Consider the following 23,504-nt stretch of genomic DNA (forward strand, 5'->3'; position numbering starts at 1 on the left):
CAAGAGTATAGATTTTAATATTTTGGTGGCCCCAGTAAATAAATAGTTTATATCCTTGGCTTGAGCTTGTGGTTAAAAAATACTGCATGAGACTGAACTGTTAGAACACAGCGCTTAACTCATAGCAAGGTGGAAAACCACTGAACAGAGCTGTGAAAATTGTTTTACGTACATGAGAATTGTGAATTTCAGGTATAGAGCCAACTGTTCAATTTTCATAGAACCACAGAATCACCAAGGTTGGAAAAGACCTCCAAGATCATCCAGACCAACTGTCCACCTACCTCCAATATTTCCCCACTAAACCATGTCCAACTAAACCATGCACAACATCTAAATGTTTCTTGAGCACCTGCAGAGATGGTAACTCCACTGGGCAGCCTGTGCCAGCACCTGACCATTCTGTTGAAGAATAAATTTTTTCTGTTGTTTACCTGAATCTCCCTGGTGCAAATTGAGGCCATTCTGTCTAGTCCTGTCACTAGTTATTCAGGAGAAGAGGCCAACCTCCAGTTTACCACTACCTCCTTTCAGAGAGTTGTAGAGAGCAATAAGATCCCTGAGTCTGCTCTTCTCCAGACTAAATAATTCCAGTTCTCTCAGTTGTTTCTTGTAAGGCTTGTGCTCCAGACCCCTCACATCTTCACTGCACCAAAACTGAATGCAGCGCTCGAGGTTTCACTGATACTGAAACTATTATCAATGAGAAAGATTTGCCTGTTCATTCTGCTTTTAAAATGAGATGAACTTGCATGGCTATGAACTTCAATTTTATGTTCAGAGAAAGTTTACTACAGATAACTGAAAAATGTTAATCTTGTAGATTGATTAAACTAAACCACCTTCCCTTACAATGGCACTCTGAGAAAATGGCAACTCAAAAAGATCTTCAAGTTTGACAATTCAAGTGTTCCTTCAGTGTACTGCATATATCCTGGAATAAAAGATGAATTTTATTAGAAACCTCATGTCAAATGAAATTAAGTATACATTCTGGATGTATTACGTGTGTCATGTACTGTGTTTATTTTTTTTTAAAGCTGCAGTCACATTGATTACTCTTTCCCTATCCAAGAAGTATTTTCTGCTGCTTGACTTTTAGGTCGTAATTGAGACTCTCTCAGTAGGAGCAACTATGCTACTTCCTCCATTGCGTGAGAGAATGGAATTGCTACACTCTCTTCTACCCCAGGGTCCTGATAGATGGGAAAGCTTGTCAAAAGGGCAGGTATGGTCAAGGGAATAATATGTTGCATTTTGAAAGCAGTGCTGTATATTTATTTGCTGAAACAATTGGGGATTTTGAACAGTAAAGCTAGCACATTATTGATAGAATGTATTGAAAAGCTCAACTTTCACTCTGTAGTCTGGCCAAATGTGATTCTAGATTGTGGAAACAGAAAATTAACTGTTTTCTAGGAAGTATAATGTTTGTCCTACATGGATTTCATTCTACTTTGCAAAGATTAGTGGGTTGTAACTTTTTCCCTTTTTCTCTTTTGATGAATGTAAAGACAAGGAATTTTCACAGACTAGGAGACTTGCCAAGTACTCTCCAAGTGGAAGGAAAGAAGCAGCATCTGTTCTTGTTCTTTATGGCAGTAGGAGCTGAAGCTTCTATAGTAGTCTCAAGTTAAGAAATAAGAGTACCTGTTATTCAGTTCTGTAGATAACATGTATTTTATTGTGGAATAGACTGATTAACACTGACACTGAAACTATGAAGAGGAATCTTCTGATTCTAATTTTCTGAAGATTTCTGATTACTACTGGTGCAAACTAAAAGCCCCAAAGAAGTAGAACAGTTTAGGTTTTTCAGGATGCTGTTAGGTTTTTTTCAGCGATAGTAGGGAACACTACAGAAATGAAAGGTTATTACTCTGTAACTACCACCACTTTTGGTCTAATCTATACTTGTCATGCTTTTTATCCCTTTCTTTCTCCCTAGAATTAGAATAATAAGATAAAAAAAGAAAAAAAAAACAAACCATAAAACATGCATAATTCTAACTAATTAAAGAATGCATTGGTCTGGTGTATATTTCACTCTGTCAATCTCAGATTTTTACTGGGTGTAGTTATCTAATTCAAAGTTCTAATCTATTCTCTAGTATTGAAGACTTGCAGGAAAAAAACGCATTTGGATTTCGTTGGTAAAATCTTCCAGATTAACAATTTTACATAAGACACAAAAATAGTGTTGTAACTGTAATGCTTTTTTGTTTTTTCATTATTTTGACTTAATGAACAAAAAGTTTATTGTTTCTGAACTCTTCTTTTTTCTTTTTCTTTTCCCCAGAGAATGCAATTGGATATTATTTTGACAAGCTTGCAAGATCACACCCATGTAGCTTCTTTACTTGGCTATAGCTCGCCATCTGATACCACAGAAACTTCCTCATTATGCATCAGCTATGGAAATCTCTCTGATCAAACATACAGTGTCCAGAGCAGCCATCCAGATACTCATTTAGCTGAAATCTTAATGAAGACTCTTCTAAGAAATTTGGGATTTTATACAGTATGTATAGGCTTGTAGTTAATTTTTATTAAGGTGGTAATGGATTTTGAATATTTTGAATGTTTGGAAATTCTTTCCCACTTCCAGAAAATGGTATTTCTTTGGTTTATCTAAAGCAGCAGTGCCATATATCTCTCTTTGGAAGTGGACTAAAATTAATTCACTACTTCTAACATTATCAGTGTAATGATCTTGTAGTGGTATTTTCTGTTTAACTTGACTTACATAAGTGTAGTTGATTTCATATCAGAGTGAAGTACTTATTGCTATTACTTCTGGCTGCAAATCTTTTTGGAAGATACACATCACGTATAGGTAGATTGCTTTATGGAACCCTTTTATATCTGTATAATACCAGCAATCAGAGAAAGAAGCTAGGAATATGAGTCTGTTTGATTAACTTGATACTGCACAATCTGCCTTGCAGTAGTTCATCAGGTACAGATCAGCCATCTTATTGTAGTATGTCAAATACTTCATTGTTCTTAGCTGTAGAATAGTGTTGGCTGATGAACAGTTAAGGGGAGCATAAGTGCAATTGATGACTCTTGCACCTTTTTATTCAACTAGCCAGTTAAATATAACGGAGAAAAGAAATCAGAGATCTTTTCTTCTTCAGCATACTATTCCTGTCTGCTGAGGGTTAGGGTTGGTAATTTTTAGTTCTGTGGACATTCAACAGTCATCTATATCCAGCTACTTTGAAATTGCTACTTGAAACTGATTCCATTTTTACTGTAGAATTTGCAAGGAGGTCAGGCAGCTGCCTACCTTCTGCTCCTTATACTGCCATCCTAAATGATGCTAGGAAGGTTTCTGATCTAAAACTTTTAGGTATCTTAAGAAATATTACTTACTTCAACACAGTGTGATTTGGGGGTCAGGGTGAGGAGCGAGTTATTTTTCCAGTTTTCCTTTGAGTTAAACTAATAATAATTCTCAATAATTGAAAGTAAAAATGCTTCTTGGAGAAAATGAGTTTTTTTTTGTGGGTTTTTTTTCTTTCCCTTTTGTCTAAATAGGATCAAGCCTTTGGAGAACTGGAGAAAAACAGTGATAAATTTTTACTGGGTGCATCATCATCAGAAAACAGCCAACCTGCTCATCTTCATGAGCTTTTATGTTCACTGCAGAAACAGTTGCTGGCTTTTTGTCACATCAACAGTGTTAGTGAAGTATGTATCCTTATTTGTATTTTAAAGGGGGAAAAATTGCCTCAATATGCATGAGCATCAGAATGTTAAGAATTGCAAAATTTTCTGAGTATTTGAAAACTAAACTGATAGGAAATAATGAACTCTTCAAATATTTGTATATTATTATTATTATTATAACTGATGGTTTTTTTCCTTCTAGAATTCCAGCAGTGTGGCACTGCTTCATAAACACCTTCAGCTTCTATTGCCTCATGCTACAGATATCTATTCCCGTTCTGCAACGCTGCTTAAGGAAAGCTCTTGGAATGGTAGTGTTGGGGAAAAACTGAGAGGTAAATGTTCATGAAAAAAATGAGTAATGGCAGGATTGGCAGCTTAGGACAGTTCTTGTTTGTTGAGAATGATAAAAAACCTTATTTTCCTCACACCTGTGCAATATAAACATCCCAAGTCTCTTCAAAGAAAGAGGTTAGTTGTCTTATCCAAGCACAGCATCAAGTTCATGTTTTTGTTAGGACATTTTGCACATAGGAAAACTAAAAAAAAAAAAAATAAATACATAAAAATTGTCTCTCTATATTATTATTTCAGTAATATTTGGTTTAGATTACTGTTTTTTAACGTTCAGTTTTTTAATTGCTGAAAAGTGCAGGAGAAAAAACAGAATGTATTTATGGTTATTAAGTAAACCCTCCAATTCAAAATGTAGTTTCGAGACATACTGAGACAGCTGAGGTATTTCTGTGCCATTCTTTGTGACTTGTTTTATTGTGCCTGTAATACAATTCAATTCCAGATTCTAATTACAGGTTGTTTTTTTCTCTGTAGATGTGATTTATGTATCTGCAGCTGGTAGTATGCTGTCTCAGATTGTCAACTCTTTATTGTTACTGCCTGTGTCAGTGGCTCGGCCTTTGTTGAGTTATCTGCTAGATTTGTTGCCACCTCTGGATCGTCTTAATAGACTCTTACCTGCTGCAGCACTTCTAGAAGATCAGGAGTTACAGTGGCCACTTCATGGTAAGAGTAATAAATAACACGCATTTAGTATGAAAGATAAAGAATAGCATATTCTAAGTTGGTGGGAAGGTGTTTCTGTTGTTTATTAACCAGCTGGAGGCCTGTAAGGCAGATGAATGCCTCCTTATTTGTCCTCAGGGCTGCATTTGGCAGAGGCAGCCCTATTTTCTTCTGGCTCTGAACTGTGAGTGGCAGCAGATGGGAAGTGGTGTGGCCTTGTCCTGCTGCCTGTTGTCCCCATGACTCATGCTGCAGCCCAAGCAGATGTCAGTCCTGCTGAGAGCTGAGCAATGCCACAGGGGTGCTGTGCTTCACCTTATCCAAATAAAACTGTGGTGCAGAATTTATAATCCTGCCCCAAACCAGGCCATATGCTTCTGGTAACCTGCATGGATGCCCACAGCTGTACCAAGTGCTTTAAAATATGGATTAGATGATCTTAGCAGTCTTTTCCAATCTTAATGATTCTGTGAAATGTGGAAATATAGCACTTAGGGATATGGCTTAGTGGGCATGGTGGGGATGGGTCAGTGGCTGGAGTTGGTGAATGTAAAGGTCTTTTCCAACCTTAATGATTTGATGGTAACTCTGTGATACCACTTTTTATAGTGGAAGACTTAATTTCTATTAAAAACTGCTTTAAGTGTAGTGTCTCATTGCTTCTCATTTTTAAATTCTGAAATGTATTAACATCCTTTGCTGTGAAATATTTTGAGCTGTGGGCAGATCTCTTTACTGTGCAGCCTGGAATGTATGCTGATGCTGATTGGGAATGCAAGAGCAATATAGGAGATATATACATATATATATATATATATATATATATTGAACTGAAAATACTAAATTTGTAATACGTGAAAGTACTGTTCCTGTAAATGGAAAAAAATTGTCATGATCTATTTCCTCTCTAGTCCAAATTTTACTTTTGCTTTCCATTGTGCAGTGTAAGTTAATATTGATTTTGGGAGACCATCTTTTTATGGTGGGATAAGGGAGAACGGTTTTAAAATAAAAGAGGGGATATTTAAAATAGGTATTGGGATTAAATTTTTTTTATTAAGCAGGTGGTAACACACTGGTATAGGCTGCCCAGAGAAGCTGTGGGTGCCCCATCCCTGGAGGTGTTTGAGGCCAGGTTGGGTGGGGCCTTGGGCAGCCTGATCTGGCGGGTGGCAACCAGCCCATGGCAGGGGCTTTGAACTGGATAAACTCTAAAGCCCCTTCCAACCCAAGCCATCCTATGATTCTATGAGTATAAAGATTCTGTAAGCTGCTAACTGCCTGAAGGCATGCTGCCAGCTCCTTCTGACACAATTTTGTTATAAATTAAGCATAGTGCCATATTGGCAGTCTCTACAAAGAAGTACTTACCTGTCCATTATTCACTGAACACTCTTCCTTCATCCACAATTTTTCTTTTACTGGGTTCTGTTTTCTTTTGAGATTATGTTAGGTTGAAATATTATCAACAGTCACTGCGTTTTACTCGCCAAGTGGCACAAGTGCATGTATAATATGTGATAGAAGTGGATTTCAGCTTGCCTGAGTGTATGGGTGGGTGCAAGACATGGAGTTAGCACCTCACTGTGCCCTTCCCTTGTCCTGGTTTCAGCTGAGACAGTGCTAGTAGCACACTGATGGTTTGGTTGTTGAGTCATGGATGCGTGCCTGGGGCCGCTTGGCAGGGGAGAGAAGAGCCACCAGCATGATGTGAGGGCAGGCTGCATTATTAGCTGTCTCAGGCTGCATGTGATCCATGTATTGAACATTCCTAATGAGCATGGGCTGCTATGACATGGATGGTTATAGCTTTTGCTGCTGATCAATTTGAAACGTGAAGTGATCAATTTGTCCTTGCTGTTTTTTTCTTTAGTTTACAAGTTGTTGATGAAAAGGGGCAAATCAACTGTTATTAGGTGGGAAATGTTGTGAGACCTGCAATTAATTTTACTAATTTTGGAATTGGCTGTAACGTGTGAGTAACAGTGACTGATTTGGTGATTCATTGCTAATACTTCTAGGTGGACCTGAATTAATTGATCCTGCTGGAGTATCCTTACCACAGCCTGCCCAGTCTTGGGTATGGCTTGTAGATCTAGAGAGAACTGTAGCTCTCCTTATTGGGCGGTGTCTTGGTGGCATGCTTCAAGGACCTCCAGTGTCCCCTGAGGAGCAAGATACAGCCTATTGGTTGAAAACTCCACTTTTCAGCGATGGAGTTGAAATGGACATTCCTCATTTAGGTAAGCTATTAAATACAGAAACCTAACTGTCACTGTCAATATTTGTGTTCTCTTTTGAAATTTCTTGATCACATTTGTACAAGTCTCTGTACATAGAGTTTCTATTTCAGCTCTTTTGTCTGTTTAGCTTAATAATACCAGAAGTTGGAAAATGGCTATTTAAGTATTTGCTACAGTTTACAAAGAGTATTGGAAATCCATAGAGAGATAATTAAAACATTAATACAGTTTCTCAGTGGAAGAAGTAACGCAAACTTCACTGAGTTAATTTAAATTTGTTTTATTCTTAGATGTTTGGCATTTAACAGAGAAATCAGGGGCTCCATTGTTTCATATACCATTCATCGTTCAAATTCTTCATTAAAAATATGATGTTAACTTGTAGTTCTGCTTAGAAAGTGGAATCTTTATTAATTGAAAACGTGATTAAAAACAAATTCTTCTCATTTACTAGAAGCATTGAAAGCATTCAGCACTGCTGTTTCTAGTCATCCCTTCCAAGCATGCATAGTTATCCCAACCAAGTGTGTTAGAGGTGGTTATACATCAGAGAGAATTAATGATGCAGGATTATGATATTAAAGCAGAGGATAATGCTTCTAAATGTTCATGAACTTTATATAAATTGTAACAAAATCACTTTATTCCTTATCTAGAGAGAATATGTAGTCAGACAAGGAGGTATGTTGGTTTATTTATTTATTCTGGAATGGAGTGGAGAGTGAAATATGTTTATATGCCTTTCAAGATAGGTGCATGTAATCCTCAAAATTTATAGTTTAATCTTTAAGTATTTCCCTTCTGTTAGACAAATGCATGAGCTCCTTATTAGAAGTGGCCCTGTCTGGAAATGAGGAACAGAAGCCTTTTGATTATAAGCTGAGACCTGAGATTACTGTCTATGTTGATTTGGCCTTGGGTTGTACAAAAGAGCCAGCAAGGAGCCTGTGGATCAGTATGCAAGACTATGCTGTTAGTAAAGGTAAGATGTGGAATGTATATGTAAATTAAATATATATTGCATGCTTCAGCTATGTTCCTAGTGAAGTCTTGTATTTCCTTTGGCAACAACTTTTAATTCTGTGACACGATTAATATATTTTCTTGTTGTGTTCCACTGTTTTCTCGTCCTGAATTTTGACACCGATTCCAGTATTTGCAAGCATGTAGTTCATTGTTCTTCTCCCCTCCAAAGTATGAGAAAAGGAGACTCTTGTTTCCTTACTGAGATATTTGTATTTCTGTTTTCATAGTAGAGTGGGGTGAAACTTGCAATTATTAAAAAAATAATAATAATAATAATGGGGAAGAGGGAGGTGGAGAAAGGCAAAGTAACTTGGAAAATATGCTAAGAATGGGATGAAAGAATAAGTCCTCTTTAGTTTTTCAAGTCCTTGAGAGGCTGGCATTACAATGTCAGTGGTTCTTTATCCTTATTGCCTGTAGCCTTGGTTCCTGCTCAATCTTGCTAGGCCTCCTTTGTATAAAACCACAGAACACTGCTGTTGTACTGAAATTCTAAGAGACCCAGAGATTATTTTCTGTACCTCTGGCCAAACTAGGCCAGGTCAAGAAGGCAGCAAATGGCATTGTTTGTTGAGAGCAGTAGAGATAATTCTGTTTTGGACTCCATGGAATTAGGAATTCCAGTTTAAAAAAAAAAAAAAAAGAATGCTGGTCATCTAGTTGAAAAATCTGAGATGAATGGGCTGACTGGTATTATTTTGGTTATGGAGTAGAGTGTTCCAAAAGTTGGTGTGGTCCTGCTTAGTAGTTTACAATATAAGAATGATTGAGAGTTGTGTGTTAACAGTGCAGCATCAAATGCAATGTCATGAAACTCAGGGGAGCAGATATGTTAAACTTCATATTTACATAGACAGATTTTTGAGATTTCTAAAGCAACTTTCAAGGATTCATAAATAATATTTAATAAGAAAAATACTGTTATGAAAGTACATGCATGGAAGTGGGGAAAATTAATTTTATTTCTGCCTGGAGGGTAGATGGAATTTTGAGGATGTTTTCTTGGGAGTTCATTTATTTTATAGTGCAATGGTATTTTCATAATGGTCTGTTTTTAAAGTGGAGGAAAATCACTTTGAAATGAAAATGTAAGTTTCTGGAATTAATCAGGGAACCTTAATTTTGAGACCTCAAAATATCTCTTGTTGATATTAACAGTGAAGCATGTGTTTAAGCTCTGTTAAATTACTGGTTCTCCTAATGGAGGTACAGCTGTTTCATTGTAAGTGAATCTGAAAATAATTTTTGAATCTGGATTCAACAACATGAAAGAGTGCAGAAGGCCTCAAATATGACAAGTTTCTAAAAAAATTCCATGTAACTCAGTGGCTGGATAAAGCAAAGAGCTCCAGTTGTATATCCTTGCTGAAAGAGATGGCAACCTAACTCAGCTCTTTGAGTTTCTGTCTGTCATGTTTGTGTGCCCTCCCTGGCTGAGTATTAGACATAAGTATCCTGAGCAGGCCAAAACATGTTTGTCTCTGAATCAACGTGAATTATTGATGTTAAACTTATTTCTTTAATGTTGAATGTGCTTATAAACTGGAAGATTTAAAAGGATGAAGATTCTTTTATGATGTCATGGAAAATGTTTTTTGTTGGAAACAGTAGCTAGTTTTGATGAGTTCTTTCTATTTTCAGATTGGGATACTGCAACTTTAACTAATGAATCACTCCTGGATACTGTGTCCAGATTTGTTCTTGCAGCTCTTCTGAAACATACAAGTCTACTTAGTCAAGCCTGTGGTGAGAGCAGGCAAGTAACTCAAAACTGTCTTTAAAAGCTCAATTCTAATTTTTAAAAGAAAATTTGTATGAATTTTTTTTTGGGGGGGGGGATCTCTTTTACAGATATCAACCTGGCAAAGCCTTGGCAGAAGTATACCGTTGTGTTTATAAAGTTCGGAGTCGCTTGCTTGCCTGCAAGAACATGGAACTTATTCAGACTAGATCATCATCAAGAGACAGATGGGTAAGACTGGAAATATTTTTGAGTTCTTAAGGTTTAATGGCACACTAAGGGAATACTGCATAATACCTTAGTAACAGATGAATTCAGTATATAGCTGAAGATATTCAAATGTTAGTTTCATTTGTTACACGTCTTTTTATTTTGCCTTGTTGAAGAAGGTTCAGGATTCAAATGCAAATGTGTAACACATAATTAGAATCCACTAATCTGCAGCAGATGTACAGTGAAGTCACTAGAAAAAAATGATTTGCAGTATTTGAAGAGAGCACAGCCTGAAACCTGGTTTTATCAGTGTGTAGCGATAGTATGCTGTACCTCAGAGTTGTACAACTTGGATGTAGATTTAGATTGATTAGCTTTGTTAACCACAATGGAGTTTGGTTGCCATTCCAGAACCAACAAATTCAACAAATTTTTGTTCTCTGTCCCTTTCTTCCCCTTCCCTCCATTTTAACTTTCCCTCCTGCCCAGGTTTTCTTCTTAGAGTGAATGTAGCCTTAATGCTACTTCTGTATATGGTAGACTAAACTAAGTCAGAACTGAAGCTGGGGTGTTTGTTAAATTACTTAGGGTTGGGGACTATTAAGCATTACAGGATAGTCCATAAACTAGGTTTAGGATTCTTTGTTAGGATTTTGAATTGCTGTTTATACAGTCTAAAAATTGGATGGTTTTGATCAAGGAAACTCTTTATGTGACATCTGGATTATGAGGCTTTTTAGCTGTTTTGAAAATAGCTGCTGTTGCTTTTCCAAATAATGTAGATCTCTTTCTTTCCTTTAATTCTGAGAAGGATTTGTGTCTTTGTCCCTTTTTTCATGGTATTTTTCATATGCAATAAATGTAGCACTTTAAAGAGCTTTAGGCATAGTCTGAGTACACAGGACTGTACATATACATTAAATTTGGTGGTTCTCTGGCTTACTAAGCATTCTGCACACATGTGATAAATCTGCTGCTTCAAGTTCATGTTGTAGCTGTTGTGTATGCTTTACAGTGAGGTGCTGTGCTTGTGAGGTTAGTTCCATTCCTCCTAGAAATCCTCAAACTTACTGTGTAAATGCAATAAATCTACATGTATGCATAGGTCGTTGGGAATATCTCAGATTTAATCCTTCTGGGAAAAATAGCCGTTCTGCATTTGCTTGATATACACGTAATTGTGAGTGTCAGAAGTAAATAACAGGCCCCAGAAAAATGTTGAAATGAGCTGCTGCTACCAAGATCATCTGTTCTTCAGGAAAGGGAAACTGCTGTGAGAGGGCAGATGAGTTATGCTGGTAAAGGTGCATGAGGCCCAGGATTTGTGGGCTGAACTGCCTTCTGCAATATTCTAAAACTTCTACTGTTGTTATATTTTTTTATACTTCAAACTTCACTGCTTTCAGATTGTCTGAATTTGTTTTCCACACTGGAAAACTGAGTATCAACTTATATCATCAATTATCTCTTAGGGCTTTTGTAGGAAAGTATTCTAAAGCAGTTCCTGCTGAGCTCCTTGTCTCTTTTATATGTAGGTTCCTCTGAGAGTAATGCCTCCTGTTTCTTACTATGAAAACTGCAACAGTTACTAAGAGCATCATAACACTATTTGATAGAGCAAATTCTCAGCTACAATATACTTTTTTCAGCTTAGTCACCACTATTAGCTACGCATTTTCACCAGCAATGAATGACAGCCTATATGCTGTCCTTATAAGAATTCATAAGAATCTGCATCAGCAGGGATGACCCACTGTTGCCAGTCTTGAAATGCTCCAGCCACCCTTCACCGTGCTGGTGTCCACTCTTTGGTGTCCATAAATATTCAGTAGTGTTCAGTTAATGAATGTCAATAGGTGCTATTTTTTTCTGCATAGAGGAGTCCAATTCAGCACCTTTGCTTCATCTGTACTTCCATGTCAGACATCATTTTGTCAGACTGCCCCTGTGCTGCCATTTGTTGCATGGGAACAAATATAATGAAATAATGGCAGGAAGGTTCAACCTTTGCTGCCTGTCGTACCAGCACTATCTGCCTCTGATGTTGTGGGCCAACATAAAAAGATAGGAGGCATTACTTTTGGAGTAGCCTTTGTACATAGGATGGTTGTCAGGTTTTAGAACTTTATTAATGTATATCATATGCTGAAGTATCAGAGTTCGACAGTTGTGTCTAAATAAACCGTATGAGAAGACATTTCTCTGAAAATAACTGGAGTAAAAGTTAAGGAAACTTAAGTTTCCCAGCTTAGGTATTTAAAGCTTTGAATGCAAACAGCTCTCTGTGTTTTGTTTCGTACAGTATCACAGATATCTTTTAGATGGAGAAAAAATTCTTAAATGCTTATGTCCTTCGGCTTTTATTTTGGTGAGATTATTTCATTGTAGATTTCTGGTTTTTTATCAAGATGCTGGATAACCAAGAATCAGCTGATGTGGATACTCAAGAGCATTCTTTTACTCGTACAATTGATGAAGAAGCAGAAATGGAGGAGCAGGCAGAACGGGACAGAGAAGAAGGACACATAGAACAAGAAGATGAAGAAGAGGAAAGAGAACATGAAGTTATGACAGCTGGTAGTAAGTACTTATTGTGTGGGTCAGTAGTGTAATGTGCTTTGGAAAGTCAGTTTGTTTTTCTCTCAAAAGTAGAGTGGGAGAAAGATTGAAAAGGTTGTGTTAGATTTTTCTGTATTAACATTGTTAGAAGTTTTTATAAGGTGATACCGGGCTTTTATTGGGTCAGAAAATTCTTTCAATACAAGGGAATGTGAATGCTAAGCAAACAGGTGGCCTTTATTCATCTGACATCTGTGTTAAGACCTGTATAAACTGCACACAACAGTAACAGACTTCATAATGTTTTCTCTAAATACCTGTTCAGCCAATCCCTGAGTTTACATTAGTATATATGGAATTTATTATATATAAAATTTGTATATAAAACTTAGAAAAGAAAATTGACTTTGAATATTTTCCATAAATATATACTTTATTTTCTTTTCCAACTAATGTTTCTCTCGTTTCTGCTAGAAGGTTTTGGCGATGTCTTCATTATACTAAATTAATACTAAATTAAAGGGTAGAACAGTTTTCACTACTGAATTGCAGATATGCTGTTCTCTGAAGTACAGTTTTGCAGGTGCATTACTTTGTATATGTGCTGAAAGACTAGCATGAAATAGTCTCTCTGATGCTCACTGCAAAGCAGTTGGGTTGCAGTAAGACAGTGAAATAGTGTCTAGTGTTCTGTCAGATTATGGTGTCCTCTCCTTTTTAAACTTAGCACTGTGTAAATACTTGACTTCATCTGTTTCTGTGGCATCCTTTATGACTTTGTATTACTGTATTATTTTACCGCTGGAAAAAATATTTGTTGTTCTTTGTAATGTGACATTTTTTAGCTTGAGCTGTAGGTGAATATTTTGTTCTGTATAACTTTGCATAGAAGTTAAGACCTTCTTTTTGTGTTGCATGTTACAGAAATATTTCAATGTTTCCTATCAGCCCGTGAAGTAGCTCGCAGTCGGGATCGAGATAGGATGAACACTGGGACAGGGACTAGGCTTGATGATCAACCTCCTCAGTCCCAGCAGGAAAGAAGAATCAGCACTGATCTGACAGAAGGCCAAGATGTGTATACTGCTGCATGCAACTCTGTAATCCACAGATCTGCCTTGTTGATCCTGGGAGTGAGCCCTGTTATTGAGGATTTCCAGAAGCGAAGGGAGGATGGGCAGTTACAGCAACCTCCCTCTACTGCTCCTGAGGGGATTGGAATAATGACAAGGTGAGATCTGATAACTACTTCTGTAGTTAGCTGTTCTATCTTTACATGTGATGAAATAATATCAGTTTTATTCTGTGTGTTCTTAGAAATTTTTTTAAAATATTTTTGTCCAGAGCAATGCTTACAATGCTGGCTTGGATTTTTTTTTTTTTTTTTTTTTGAGGTCAGTGATATTTTCTCAGTTTTCTTAGTCCACACTGATGAATCTCTAATAAGAGCCTTTTCTGCATGGACCATATTTCTTTTTCAAGGTTGAGCTTAGTTGAGCTTACCAATGAATAGCAATAGAGTCCAGGTCATCCACTGTACAGATAACTTGATATAGTTGGAAAAATTAATTATTTTTCCTAAAAATAATTTGTATTTATATTTTTATTACCATACTTGTAGTTTCATTATGTGTAAACAGTTTCTTGTATTGTAGCAAACAAGATCATTTTAGGATATGTTTAAAAGCAAAAAAGAATCGGTGTATCATGAAAAAATTGACATTTGTGCTTAATTTTAGATGTTTTTCTAGCATCTTGGCACATGCAAGACTGTGTAGTTATGTATGGGAGTGTAACAAAGGCAGATAGCTCATGAAATTGGAAAAATGTATAGTGCAATGAGTATAAACACTACGTGATTTTCGTAACCCAAGATATTCTTGATAACACAACTTTGTTCTAAATATGTTCCATATAAATTTTTATTTCAATCAGTGTGTGTGTGTTAGAATATAGTGCAGGAATTGTTAAGTTTGGATACAATCCTTGGTAGCTGATGCTGGTAGTGAGCTTCTGAGTCTGCTTAAACTTCTGATGTGCAGAAACTCTGTTGCTGTGACATTTTCCTCACTTAAATTTAAAATGAGGATAATGATGGGAAACTTAGAGGGAGATTATATTATTAGTACCCTTTTATTCTTTTTGCCTCTGGAATTCTAGTCCTTAAAGCAAGAGTGTGTGACTCTGTCATTGTCAGAGTTAATCCTCTTTAGTTGTGGTCTTCTGATGTTCCATGATAGTCTTCTCTGAATAAAACTGTGATACTTGCTGAATTAGCCTATCAACTTTTACTTTTGGCTAATAAAAGTATTTTCTTTGTGTGGTGGTTGTGTTTGTACATTTGATTCAGGAGTGAAAGTCTTACTGCAGAGAGTCGCTCAATCCATGCAAACTCAAACTATAGACTGATGAAGTCAAGAAGTGAATCAGATTTATCTCAGCCAGAATCAGATGAGGAAGGGTATTCACTGGTAAGTAAGCTAGTACTATGTGCCTTGGAGGTCATCAGTTTATCAGTTTAGGTAGATGGTATGTCTTATTCATTTGTCAGTTTTTTAGACTTGTGTTTCAATATAGGGATCTTTGCTAATAAATGTCAGTGTTAAGGGAAAATAATAGTGGTAAAACAGGAATTGAAATTATTATAGTTCTCTTAATTTTTTAAATTTTTATGAGGTAATGTTGTATTTTAAACACTCGAATATTATGCACCACTTATTTCCACTTAAAGAAATGAGCTTTTTATTAATCTTTTACTCTAGAGTGGAAGACGAAACGTTGATTTGGATTTGGCATCATCACACAGAAAAAGGGGTAAGTTTTATCAGTGCTCATTTACATAATGAATATTGATCAAAATAAATATGTTAATATGTCTTAAGTTAAAATGTAGTTGCAGTACATTAATGAGAGTTGGGAAGTTTAAAATTTTAAATGACATTGTAATTATCTTTTATTTGTTGTGCTAACATTGATTAATCACGCATTACAAGAATAGTAGACACAAGAGATATTCTCCAATTACAATTAACGTAAAGTAAAATATGCAGTCTTCTCTTGCCTCTGTTTATACAAAACAAATGTAACCATTGTTACTTTAAGCAAGTTTTCACCACCAAGTTATTATGGGTTACCTATTGCATCCTGTTCCTAAGGGGAGTATCCCATGTCCAGGTATGTTGTATTGGGTAAGCAGGAAGAAGATCATAGAATTTCGAAGATCTAACTTCTTTCATTTTCAAGATTCATAACATGTTCTGAGGTCCTTTATATCTGAATACTGGCTACCGATCACTTTTAACCCTGCGGACACAGCCAGGATCTGTAGATACCCATGTTGTTAACAGCTTTTAAAGTCTAGTTCTGAAAGCGCTGTCCTGCCCTCTTGATGTTATTGAAACCCATTTAATGTCAACCAATGTACTATTTTCAGGAAAATTTCTTCTTCCTATCTGTTGAAATAGGTAACAAGAAGCCATGAAAAATATTTGGAAGATGAAACAACTATTAGTTGAAATGCTAGAGAATTGTTCAAATTGATGGGAAACACTGATTACTTCTGCAGATTCAGTTGTATCATGTCTCAAATACTTTCAGATCAGTCACATCTTATAAGGGAGTCATGACCTTCTTTTTCCTCCAGAAGCAAATCAATTGCATACACAATTAACAGAGAATGCATCATTGCTATCAACCAACTCTGATACCCACATGTTATTAGAATAAGTGGTGGTTTTAGTCAGTTACTAATGATGGATTCATTAGATTTTTCACCTCTCAGAAAAGCAGTGTGTGAATGCAGATCTTTCTTTGTCCTACCGCTTGTACTTTCCCCCAGTTCAATTGGCAGTACTCTGTAGAGTATTCAGTCCTTGCAGAGCCTGCCAAAAATGCACCATGGGTAAAGTTTTGGTAAGGAGTTCTTGTTTTGCAGTGGGCAAGAAAGTAGTTTCCTCTGAACTGGGTTGACTTATTTTAGCATTTCTCTTTACTGAAATCAGCAAATAATCATCCAAAATTCAGATCACTTCTCCTTAGAAATTAGATCTCACTATTGGTGATAGTCTTGTTTTTATGGTATAGAAGTTGTTCCTATTCATAAATTGCAATATAGAATGCCAGTAGTAGAAAAATAGCTCTTAAGTTGTTCCTGTGGTCTTGCACTCAACCTTGAGGAGAACATCGTCTTCTAATTCAACATCTCTGCCACTACGCTCTTTAATCTAGTTGCTTTCTCCATTTATTGTATCTGCTCAGAAATAAGACAGTGGTATTCCTACTTTTTGGGTATCCTGTTCCTTGCTGTTATCGCTTGATTCTGAATTACTTCCGTTCTTGCAGAAACAAAAAAAGTTGTTTTCAAAACTCTTTCCACATGGGGTGATGAAATAATGAAGATTTTCCTCTGATATGTGTGCCCATTGGATTTTGTTTTTTTCCTTGCTTAGGTTCAGCTTTTTCAGTGCTGCAGATCCAGAGAATATGCCTCAAAATACTGTATTTTGTATTGGTATTGAATGCACTAAGTAAAGATACTTACTGCATTAAATACTTAAAACTAAAGAATGCATATTTATCAGTGCCATCACAAACATTTTTCACATCCTCCAGTCTTCATGTAAATCTTAATTCCGTGAATGCCATTGTGCCTGTTTTCAGTACTGTACTTCAGTATTTTATTAACACAATTGGGTAACTCTGGAAAAAAACCCAGCAACTTAAGTTATACTCAACTTGAAATAAAATAGTGGACTTGTATTGATTTTTGAAATTCAGGGGTCTGTTTGAGTAGGAGGTGTAAATATTTTCATGTATGTATGTAACTGTATTAAAGGGAATGGTATTTTTCCCTGGAAAGATGGTAGAAAATTTAGAAAGTCTATTACTTAGATAATGCTAATTCAGAAAAAAAAATAGATACGTACTTTTTTTTTTTTCCTTAAACTTTGCTGTGTGATGTATTGAGGTATTGGTTGAGATGAACGGGATCATTTAAGTCTAAAGTCAGTGTAATGAGGAAGAGATATTATGAATATGTTGTCTTCTGTTTCAAATGTCTGCTTTTGTCTTCTGATTCTTGTGTGGTGTGTAGTGTATTTACTCCTTTTTGGCCAGTTGAGCCCCAGAAAAAAGAAGAGCTTCAAGCAAGTACCTGATGGCATGTTTATTTTTTTCCTCTATAGCTTCCCTACATGTTTTATGTTTTATGGAGTGTGTATTGCAGCTGTGCCACATTCATGTAGAAAACTCATTTTTACAGGCTGGCTTTCAAGGACAAGTAAACTCGTTTTGTTTTCTTTTTACTGTAAGCTTAAAGATCACTTTTACATGCAATTCTATTCATGTGATTGTAGAGGCTTATACAAGTCCTAAGCTGCAACATCGTAAATTTTAGATTTCTTCTAGTTCTTAAATATTTTGAGGTATAAGCATATACTTTGACTTCTGAAATTGTAACTGAAATTATAAAGATTTAGACAGTTTCAGTTGTTTTGCATTTAGTCTTTGACTCATAATCCTTGGATATCTCTAATTTGAAACAGTTTAAAATTTTTTTACATTTAAATATTCTTACATTTAGTACTAAAACGATTTACTAATTCCTTTATTTTTTCAAATATGAGATAGTTTAATTGTCTATTAATATATGTGACAGTCTTATTTTAGAAGTTCTTTTAATATCAAAACTAATTTTTCTTCTGATGTTCAGGTAATATGTGAGATGATATCTCCCAAAGTTTGATTGAAGGCAATGGAATTGCTTTTAGTTTTGTTACAAATCCTTTGATTCTCTGCTGTGCTTCAAAGTGGCACAACACAGCACAGGACAGGTAGAGGACAGGGGAACTAATGTTGTTTTGCAGTGCTTTAACCTCCACTGCTGTGGAAGGACTGCAGAGCTTCAGGAGTCTTTTGAAATAGTTGTTGATATTTAGGCAACATTTATATATGTGGTAATAATCAGGCTTGTGCTTACTGTAGGAAATCTCAGGTTTCAATTTGCCTCTTCCTGGGCCTTGTTCACATGTCATACACTAGGAAACTCTTAGATGAAAACTGTATTTCAGTGCCCATTTATGCTGTCCTTTATATCTCGTGTTCCTCACTTGACTCTTCAGCATATAACTTAGTTTTTAATGGACAGCTTTAAAACGAGTACAGGAATGAGTATTAAAATTAGGGTAAGATGGTATTTGTCTTTACTTGTGTTTTTTAATGTAGTGACCAGGTGTAAGTTATAAAATTCAGTGAGAGAGTTTCCTTAAAATTCTCTGATATTAAACATGACAAAACAGGTAGTTCTTTGGAAGTCAGGTAATATTACTGTGTTGCATAAACCAGCAGAAATTAGGAAATTAAATGTCACTTTGAAAAGTAATGTTTAAAATAAATGTTTTATTATATATGTATTATTGTTTGTGCACATATTTTTGCAAAATACTCTATTAGGTCAAATTTTCCTAAGTACTGTGATGGTTCTTTCTGAGGCCATTGCAGTTTGCTTAGTAGCAGGTATATGGAATACTGTATAAATGCACATGGGCACTATTTACAGAAAATGTAATGGGATGTAGAAAGCTTTTCATAATTTCTTAACCTGGCAGTTAAATTTTTTTGCCAGCTAATAGGAGATTAGCTCCTAATTTATAAAGGGAAAGCAAACTTCCACTGTATTTTGTATTTGTGATTTGTTGTGGGAAGGTGATGTTCAGGTGCAGAAAAATGGCCTTTTGCCTTGCCTCGTGAAAAATGATGGAGAGTGGTTGGTAACAACATTGTCCCAAGTTCAAAAAGAGGTGTGTCTGTATTCATAGTTCCTGTGAGCAGTTGCTCTCAGAGCTACTGCAAGGATAAATTGTTTAGTAGGAGGTCCTGATACGAGTATGCAGCTGTTAACATTGGAACTCATCCTAATTGAGGAAAGAGGGTTTTCAACAGATGAGTTTCATGAATTTTTGTGACTTTTTCCTGAAAATGGAGATGTTTAAGAATGTTCAAACCTTGTACCCTGCAGACAGATTTTTAAAAACTGAAGTGTCTAATGTAGGTTTGTGTGAGTACTGTGAAAGGATTGTCTTTCTCCAAACAATATTTGAAATACACTGTGCATAGGAGTCATTAATGCTGCAAAACCATGTGTAGATAATATAAGGTAATTCAAACTGGATGTTCAGAGTCAGTTTAGATGTACTTTGGTTTACATATAGGTCTCAAGACATTACTTATCTATGCAGATGGAAAGTTTTTTTGATCAGAGTCTGATCTCTTGTAGTACCCAGCTCCAACTCAGCTAACAGTGTTTACAGAAGAAATAAAACACCAATATATGTGTTGATATAAGTAAGAAATACATATATTATTTTTTAACTGATATATACAGTTAATTGCCAATTAAAGAATGACTTCATTGGCATTGCACTCATTTGTGGCAGAGATGCAGTCTAGCAAAATGCTTTTGGAGGTGAGATCATACATATGATGATAAATAAGTTCCAGTGCTGCAGGTAACCAACGGTCATTTATAGGAGTATATTAATTAGTGAAGGTAAAGTTTTCAATAGTGTAATGACATGCTGGTGTAATACAAAATCTTAAAACATAAATTTGTGAAATTGTCAGGTGAATAAGATGGAGTTTTAACACATGCTGTAGATAGTCATTTGATGTACATGTTTATCAAAAAATCAGAAAAAAAATTAAATGTTCTCCATGAATTTTCCTTGGTTTACTTGCCCTTCTGCACTCAGGAATTCTGCAGATATTTCATTCAGTAAATAACATTGTGCTTTTTCAAAACTACAGAACATATGACTTGATTAAAACAAAGAATAAATATGTTTTTATTTTACAATTAGACCTTAAAAATGGAGTGCACTATTTCTTTTGTAGCAGATCTTTTCTTTACTATTTTCTCATTTAGCTGCAAAGCGTTTTTTTTTCCAGTGTTCGAGCTTTAACTTGAGCAGTTCAAGTGGCTTCTGTCTTTTTGTTCTCTCACTTGGCAATTTGTTGCAATACTGCTTGACATAATTAAAAGAAATACAGCCTTTCCTCTTGGGCGGTTGCTGTAAATTTAAATTAAGTGTTTTGCTCTAAGCTGCTTAATGCATGGTATAAGTAATCATGGATATCCATTTTCCACCTGTATGAATAGCAGCAGTTCAGTCTTTAGCTACTGTCAAAATGTGTTGGCTAGTAAATTGGAATTTATGAGGTTTTATTATGTATATGTTTAGGAGCAATACACAGTCAAGTGGAACCTTTAGCTGACTCATGGGCTCGACTGAAGCACAGCAGAGATTGGTTGTACACTTCCTCCTACTCATTTGTTGAGTCCGATTTTGATCTCTCAAGATCTCTTGGAGTTCATACTTTGATTGAAAATGTCGTCAGCTTTGTAAGTGGAGATGTAGGAAACTCTCCAGGATTTAAGGAACCAGAGGAAAGCATGTCCACCAGTCCGCAGGCGTCAATAATTGCAATGGAGCAGCAGCAGTTGAGGGCTGAGGTAAGTTTCAGTTTAAAATCTTTTCTTATTCATCATATATTTGAATTTTGTGGATTTTTAAAAACATTTTCCAAATTCTGTCTCAAGTTTTTTTCCTGTTTTTCTTTTAAAATGTCTTAACTGGATCTGGGAACTTTATATTAAGCTCTAAAATGGGAAGTAAAGAATCCACTTAAACATTTCTTTGCATATTTTTCTTTAAATCTCAGACTTGAATTTCAGAGGAGCAGGGAGATTATCCTATATGTGCTGCATGCAAGCATTGATATGGTTAGAACTTACAGCGTAGGCTTTGAAATTAAACTGACTATGTAATTGCATGTAAACTGCTTCCTTTATATGAAGCTTTCTATGTAGCTCATTTGTGCTGACTAGATTAGGCCAATTGCTTGATTACTCAGAAATTAAAAGGGATGCTGACAAGGAGAATTTTTCTTGAAAATGTAAAAATGTACTTTCTTTTTTGTGATTTGTCAGAAACATGGATAGTATCAGAAAGTGTCTATTAGAAAACAGCTACATCATTCACTCTTGCTCATGGCTGAAAATGATCTGATTTCTAAGGATGCCTACTATTTAATTTTGTCTTTTGATTGTGTTTACTTCTAGCTTCGTCTGGAAGCTCTTCATCAAATCTTAGTGCTTCTGTCAGGGATGGAGGAAAAAGGCAGTGTGGCATTAATGGGAAGTCATCAGGGGCCAGGATTTCAGTCATCTTCGTTGCTTACTTCTGTTAGACTACAGTTTCTTGCTGGATGCTTTGGTTTGGGCACTGTAGGACATGCAGGTGCCAAAGGAGAGAGCGTAAGACTGCATCACTACCAGGTATGTATTTTAACTGGTTTGGGTTTTTTTTGTTGTTTCAGTAACTGGGTGATAAAAGTGTTATCAGTACTTACAGCATTTTTTGTTTGAGCCAGGATGGTATCAGAGCAGCTAAGAGAAGTATTCAGATTGAAATTCAGGTGGCTGTGCACAAAATTTACCAGCAATTGTCTGCTACCTTGGAAAGAGCTCTGCAAGCTAATAAGCATCACATAGGTAAGTGAAAGCAAGATTTGTAAAATGTGTCTTCTGATATGTGGTACAACATATTCCAAGTGTAACAAAGCATGCTTCAATATGTGGCCAGAATTCACAGATAGTATCAGGCTAACAGCTTCTCTGAAGAGAGGGAATCATAGAATCATAGGGTTGGAAACAACCTATAAGATCATCTAGTCCAACTGTCTTCTCATTACCACTGCTACCACAAGCACTAAACCAGATCTCGCAGCTCCTCATCCAGACGCCTCTTGAACACTGTCAGGGATGGCGACATGCGTACTGCATGTTTTTGAAATCCCCCTCTCCTGTACTTTACCAAGATATTCCTGTGTGCTTCTGTGCATAAGGATAGCTGGAATTCTGGAACTCTTTGTGCCTTTGTACTTGTACTGAATCAGATCTTCAGTACAGAAAAGAGTTGCATAGTTTGCTTTGTTGGTAAAGCCTATTGGGCATACATACTTGAATTATTTCATTGGCGTCACTTACAGTTAATTGCAACTGAAAGAAATTTCTTGAAAATCATCTTGAAGTGCAAGCAGCAAATTGAGTATTTCACATGCTTATCCTTACCTTAGAGAGAAGAGGCTGGTTTCTTTTGAGATTTTGTATCAGAAACTTTACATCACAAACTAGATCTGTAGGATGTTTTTCTTTGGACACCCTTGACATAGAGTGCACTGAGTGAAAGAGGCTGTGCTGGTACACAATAAAGTCTACCTCAAAGCATGCGTTAACAGCAGCTCTTTACTCAGTAATTTAATTTGTTACATTTTCTTAAAACTAATCTACTATTGTTTGTCTTAGTATTCTTTCTGTAAACAGATTGCTAATGAAAAACTATATTTTAATCTTAGAAGCACAGCAGCGTCTTCTGTTGGTAACTGTCTTTGCTCTAAGCGTGCACTATCAGCCCGTTGATGTCTCCTTGGCTATTTCTACTGGTTTGCTAAATGTGCTATCACAGTTGTGTGGCACAGACACCATGTTAGGACAACCATTACAGTTGCTGCCCAAAACTGGTATTTCTCAGCTCAGCACAGCTTTGAAAGTAGCCAGTACAAGACTACTTCAGATCCTTGCTATCACCACAGGGTAAGTATTGATTGCTCCTTTACTCTCAGAAAATGTAATTTTCTGGCTTTTCAGCACCCTCTAGGAGTAATTTTCTTTTTTTTTTTTGCGTGAGTTTTCTTTAGAACATTAACTATTGTTCAGAAGTATGTAAGTAAAAGAAAAAAAGTATAGTTACTTTACATTATTCATATGAAAGATGCACATAAGACTGATAAATAGTTCTGACTTGTGGATGAGACATTTGAATCAAAATGCTTGGAATTTTATGGTCTCTAAGTATTGCCTTGCAGTGTTCCCCCTTTTTGAAGTTTGATTTTATGTCTAGGTCTGTTAATACGAAGAGGCTTTATGTAATAGTAATTTGTTGTAAAAGCAGCACCAATAATACTGT

At 36.0% G+C, this 23,504-nt stretch overlaps 1 protein-coding gene across 1 annotated transcript in view; it reads left to right on the forward strand.

The window, feature by feature from the left end:
• HERC1 (HECT and RLD domain containing E3 ubiquitin protein ligase family member 1) overlaps window positions 1-23,504 on the forward strand; it is a 94,971-nt gene that overhangs the window by 28,545 nt on the left and 42,922 nt on the right. The window contains exons 13-29 of the mRNA XM_031616385.2: window positions 1,103-1,228; window positions 2,300-2,521; window positions 3,544-3,696; window positions 3,878-4,010; window positions 4,507-4,698; window positions 6,720-6,941; window positions 7,750-7,923; window positions 9,609-9,723; window positions 9,819-9,939; window positions 12,330-12,501; window positions 13,405-13,711; window positions 14,831-14,951; window positions 15,243-15,294; window positions 20,718-20,989; window positions 21,599-21,814; window positions 21,910-22,030; window positions 22,894-23,131. Of these exons, the coding sequence (XP_031472245.2) occupies window positions 1,103-1,228; window positions 2,300-2,521; window positions 3,544-3,696; window positions 3,878-4,010; window positions 4,507-4,698; window positions 6,720-6,941; window positions 7,750-7,923; window positions 9,609-9,723; window positions 9,819-9,939; window positions 12,330-12,501; window positions 13,405-13,711; window positions 14,831-14,951; window positions 15,243-15,294; window positions 20,718-20,989; window positions 21,599-21,814; window positions 21,910-22,030; window positions 22,894-23,131 (2,957 nt within the window). The remainder of the gene's footprint in view (window positions 1-1,102; window positions 1,229-2,299; window positions 2,522-3,543; window positions 3,697-3,877; window positions 4,011-4,506; window positions 4,699-6,719; window positions 6,942-7,749; window positions 7,924-9,608; window positions 9,724-9,818; window positions 9,940-12,329; window positions 12,502-13,404; window positions 13,712-14,830; window positions 14,952-15,242; window positions 15,295-20,717; window positions 20,990-21,598; window positions 21,815-21,909; window positions 22,031-22,893; window positions 23,132-23,504) is intronic.

The sequence above is a fragment of the Phasianus colchicus genome, chromosome 12 (assembly GCF_987193195.1).
Source record: "Phasianus colchicus chromosome 12, bPhaCol1.hap1.1, whole genome shotgun sequence".
In the NCBI taxonomy this organism is placed as follows: Eukaryota; Metazoa; Chordata; class Aves; order Galliformes; family Phasianidae; genus Phasianus; species Phasianus colchicus.